Here is a 5,132-nt window from a genome sequence, read left to right on the forward strand (position 1 = left end):
ATTTTGTGCACTACTCTATTTGCATAATTTCTTTTATTAATATACAGTATTCTCATATAATTAGTGAAGTAATTAAACTGCATGTTACTATAGAATATAGATGATCATTTCATCTAATAAATTATAATTGATAAGTTAAGGAAGAAAAAAATATAATTTGGTTAGATCATACCTTTATCGGAAATCAATTTAAGTATATCTAATTCTATTATAAAGTTTTATTAGAAATATAACAATAATAGTTATAAAAGCACTTTTGACCTTTGCAAAAATTTCAAAACTTCTTAAGTTCCATAAAATAAATTTATATTTACCCAATTAAATAATATTACATATATTCCAATATTATGAAATGTAATTATGTATTAATAAATATTTTACTTATACTAACACTTTAATAAATATACTTATTACCCTAACAGTTAAAATGTGAACCAAAAATAGTGATTGTTTATTTACATTAATACAAATACTATAAATATCTTTTTAAAATTTCTGATTGGTAAATGCATTTATTAGTTAATTTTTAAATTTCATTAATGTAAATTTTTTTAAAAGAATTCATTGACATTAGTTCAAAGTCAACATATTTTAAATTTTTAAATGTATTTAATTTCATTAATATTTTAATTTATAAAAAATTTAACAAAAAAAATTGTACAATTGTTGTGTACTAAAACAACACAGCGGTCAGCGGTAGACTTAACAATTTGTGTGCGCATGTTATAAATGCATCATGTAAATATAAGATATTAATAATTATACGAATAAGCACGAACACTATACGATTAATTAAATATGTAAGGATCCTAAATACGAATATGGATACATTCATTAAATGTGCAACATGACACATCATGCTTAACATGTTTATTTAATGAATCGAGTTAAATTTCATATGACATAACACGATTTATAACTCATTTAAACGACTAACACGATTAAATTAAAATGCATCCATTATTCATATTTAAAATTAATAATTATAAATACAATTATAATAAAATAATAATATTCATCAAATAAAATAAAATCCAATACCATCATCATCAACCGTAATAAAAGAAAGTATCTATATAAGGGTTTAAACTTGTGATAATCAAATCATAAACATGTCAGATAGACACATTTACATGATTAATAAAATGAATAATAAATTAATCTTGGATTATATAACCGTATCATACATGGGAATATTGTTACCTATTTGCATTTCCAAGAATGCATTCAACATTCTTCATATACCAACCATGACGTGACGAAATCCTAAGGCTTGCATTACATTGACAAACTTGAAGCCTTATTTTTGAGGTGGGATATTGTAGGTTTTCTAAACCAATGTCCTTGAGTGTAACAATGCTCAATCCTCAAAGACCTTTAAGTAATTTAGTCAAATTGATTCTATGGACATCTAAATGAAAGTAAAATTCTTAACTTGGTGCCCATGAAAATTGCTCTATATGGGCATCTAGAGGGGTCATGATGTATTTTAGTCATTTTGATTTAATTATAGATTAGCTGTGGCCAATTATGACATTCAAGATATAATTAATGTCAACTTTAGGCTAGGTAGCTAACTAATGGCCGCATCTTTCTATAAAAAGAAAGGTTTAAGTTCAGATAATAATATTGTGATAGTTAATTTAACAGTAAAAGATAGAAATTTAAATTCTTTTTTTCTTAAAATAGTACATTTTAATAAATGAAAAAAAATAAAATAATTAATCCGTTCAAGTACATATGTCAAAAAAAAACTTTATAAATAGAATTATTGAATTATTATATAAAAAATTTAGAATTAAATTTGTTTTATTTTTAAATAGGGGGAAGGAGATTCAAATTATATCCTCTAAATAAGAAATCATGTATAAACTAATGAACTAAATGTTTGAATGCGAATTAAATTTATTAATATATTTTGGGTTGAGAAATCAACAATCAAGTACGTTTGACTGAGTAACACTTTTTTTTTTAGAAGAAATTATGAGGAATAACCTTTCTTGATAAAGATATTTATAAAATAACCATCAAAATAAATTTAACTGTTTTTAGTCATATTTAGTCATGACTTGATAAAAATACTCTTAAAGCTATTTCAAATAAATTAAACCATTCATTACAATTTCTTTTCATTTGTGCTTTCGATTTCTCTCTCTCACCATCCTACTCTCTCTAATTTGATTGATTTTTCTCTTCGACATTGGTTTACTATACTCCTGATTTCTCTATACCGCGCTTTCAAATTTCTCTTTCTTGAGCTTTTAAAACACCAAGCGATGGTTTTAATGTTAAAAGCCGTGCTTTCATTGAGAGTCGAACTCACAATTTGAAAAAAAAAATAGGTGTGCTTGGGTGAGTGGCTATTTGAAGAATTTAATTTTTAGGTATTTTGGATAAAACTAAAATGGTAGAAATGATCACAGATATTTGAATAGTTTTTAATTGGATCAATTCGGGACCTAGACACCAATAGACTCAAGAATTTGAAATTTATAAACCTAGATTTTTAAAGGAAAATTTTTTTTTTAGTAGAAATAGGTGTTTTTGATAAGAAAATTTGTGTTTTAATTTATAAAACATGTTAAAAATACTTTAATCGATGTCAAATTGTCAAAAAAAAAATTAGAAATGAAGAGAGTTGAGAGGATTTAAAGTTTTGGTTTGTAAGTAACAATAACATTTTAGGCATTAAAGTGCAACAAAATGTTTTTGAATATGGCATGTAACAACGATATTTTTTCAACATGGAATATAACAACGATATTTTTTCAACATGAAATGTAACAATAATATTTTTTTTTCAACATGGCGTGTAATAATTTTTTTTAACCATAACATATAATATGTTTTTGTACATGACGTGTGACAACAGTACTTTTTTTTTTAACATGACATGTAACAACCTAATCATGATGTGTAACATGTTTTTGTACACAGCATGTAACAACTTAATCATGACGTGTAACATGTTTTTGTATATGGTATATAACAACAGTATTTTTTTCAACATGGCGTGTAACAACTTAACCGTGATATGTCATAAGTTTTCGTACATGGCGTGTAACAACCTAACTATGATGTGTAACATGCTTTTGTACATGACATGTAACATCATGGTGTATAATTTCATTAAAAGTAATTTTATTCAACTTGACTAAATATAGTTAAAATTATAAAAAAGATTATTTTTAAAAATATCTTATCTTTAAATATTATTTATAAAAATACTTTTTTTATTGACAAACACTGCAACTTATATACCAAGAAAAACAGAGCATTTAAGGATCAAAGAAAACTGATCTATGAGTTATCATACCGGGGTTGAAAACAAAAGAGAAGAAAAGCAAGCTATATGTTTTCATACCCTAACGCCTGAACTATGCAGGGTCGTCCACGTTTTCTACTTTTGTACAGAGGGTCGTACAGCTAAGACCTCACCTGGATGTGCCGTTTGGCCTTTGATGTGCAAAGAATTAAATATTCTAATTGGGATTTCCCTTAAAGAAGTCACCCTCAACACGTACTCCAATCTTTTCTCCACTAAACCTTTTCGAAAACACAAATTTGTAATTTGAGAAGAAAAAGAAAACTTTACAAATTTTGATTTATTGGTCTCTCTCATAGAAATGACAAAACGTCTAAGCTTGTGGGAACTGGGAACTGTAGTATACCATGTTCAGGGGACGTAAAGAAAGTCATTTCTTCCTTTCTTACCGAACGCAGCACTAAAGGAACTATCGTCGACATGGAGTACTCCAATTAATATTTTCTCACTAAACTCTCAGAAAATACAGCTGGGTGATATATTCAAATCCTTCATACAACATTGAAAGGAAAAAAAAAAAAAGAAACGTTTAAGGCAATCAGTTTAGAAGCTACAATTTTTGATCTACTATAATCTCTCTCATTCTAAATGATAAAATATGTAATTAACCTTGTAAGAGTTGAAGTGTACCAAGTCCAGGAGACAGAAAGAAAGTCCCGTTTGTGACCCTTGTTTTTTTAAATTTATTTGGCTTTTGCGGAAGTTGCTTGGGATCATGAAACTGATCACCTGATTTCTAAATCTTTCCATTGCTTCTTGCCTCCAGGTTTTATGTCCAATCAGTATCAGATGGTAGCTAAATGTTCTTATCATGTCTATCTAGTACTTAATAGTATTTGGGCACGAGTTGTTAGTATGTACTTATAATATCTTTATTGTTTTCCAATGGAGATTAATAGTACCTGATTCAGAAAGGAAGGGTTCCGTTTTTCCTCTTTATAAAGCTTTGCATCAAATAAAATGATGCTGTGTAACACAACCTAATAAAATTGATATTCACACCTTTAGCAGCTGATTGCCATGCAAAAACATTGTGTAAAGTAATTAGGCCTACCAACATGTTCAAAATTGATTAACTTATTATCAATTCACAAACGTTATTCCCTCAGGCTTTTTCTGAAGGTAAAATCACTACTAGGGAAAAATTGTAAGCAAACTTATCTTTATCAAAATAAGACCCTGCCCAGCAGCAAAATTTTCCAGGTCTGACATGAAATATAGTCCAAAATCATTGACAGAAAGAAAAACATTTTCTTATACTTGCTCACAACGATAAACTGAAGAAGTAACCGGGGTGGCCACGTACGTAGGCTTGTCGTTGCCAGCCATGATCACAAGAATCTTTGGCTCAGCATCAAGCACAGAGATGATGTTTTCTGGTGGTTTTTCTTCCGTATCCTCTGGTGAATTAGCAGAGTTCTTCCTACATGAGCACACCAGCATGACCAATGAGACGACTATCAACAATAAAACTATGGCCAAGCTGCCAAAAAGGAAAGGAATTGGAGATTTCCATAGCTTGATTGTTGCTGTAGTGTTTGCAGCTCCCATTTCTCTTTCTTTCTTCTGCCTCTTTTAATGGGATTAAAAGACTGATAGTTCATGAATTTATAGTGGTGACTTTGACATAATTACAGCTTTGATGTGGGATATCTCGAATTACAATTTTGCCCTTTTTGATTGGAGGGAAGATTCTTTGTTCTTTCACATATGCTTAACACACTGCAAAATTTAATGATGTTAAAGGACCTACTTTGGAGATCATATGAAATCTTCAACGTGAGGTAATGATTAATTATTGCTAACT

The 5,132-nt window shown here is 28.6% G+C and overlaps 1 protein-coding gene across 1 annotated transcript; it reads right to left on the reverse strand.

Annotated features, from left to right (window-relative positions):
• Nucleotides 1-4,579: 4,579 nt before the first annotated feature.
• Nucleotides 4,580-4,876, reverse strand: LOC18601828 (protein GLUTAMINE DUMPER 6-like). The gene has a single exon (XM_007032900.2). It carries the CDS (start codon nucleotides 4,874-4,876, stop codon nucleotides 4,580-4,582), a length of 297 nt encoding a protein of 98 aa, XP_007032962.1.
• Between the last annotated feature and the right edge of the window lie 256 nt (nucleotides 4,877-5,132).

Source organism: Theobroma cacao, chromosome 4 (genome assembly GCF_053813885.1).
Source record: "Theobroma cacao isolate CCN51 chromosome 4, ASM5381388v1, whole genome shotgun sequence".
Taxonomy (NCBI): Eukaryota; Viridiplantae; Streptophyta; class Magnoliopsida; order Malvales; family Malvaceae; genus Theobroma; species Theobroma cacao.

Coding starts and splice junctions, on each gene's coding strand:
- LOC18601828 (XM_007032900.2), bottom strand. CDS start 4,876: ATGGGAGCTGCAAACACTACAGCAACAATCAAGCTATGGAAATCTCCA.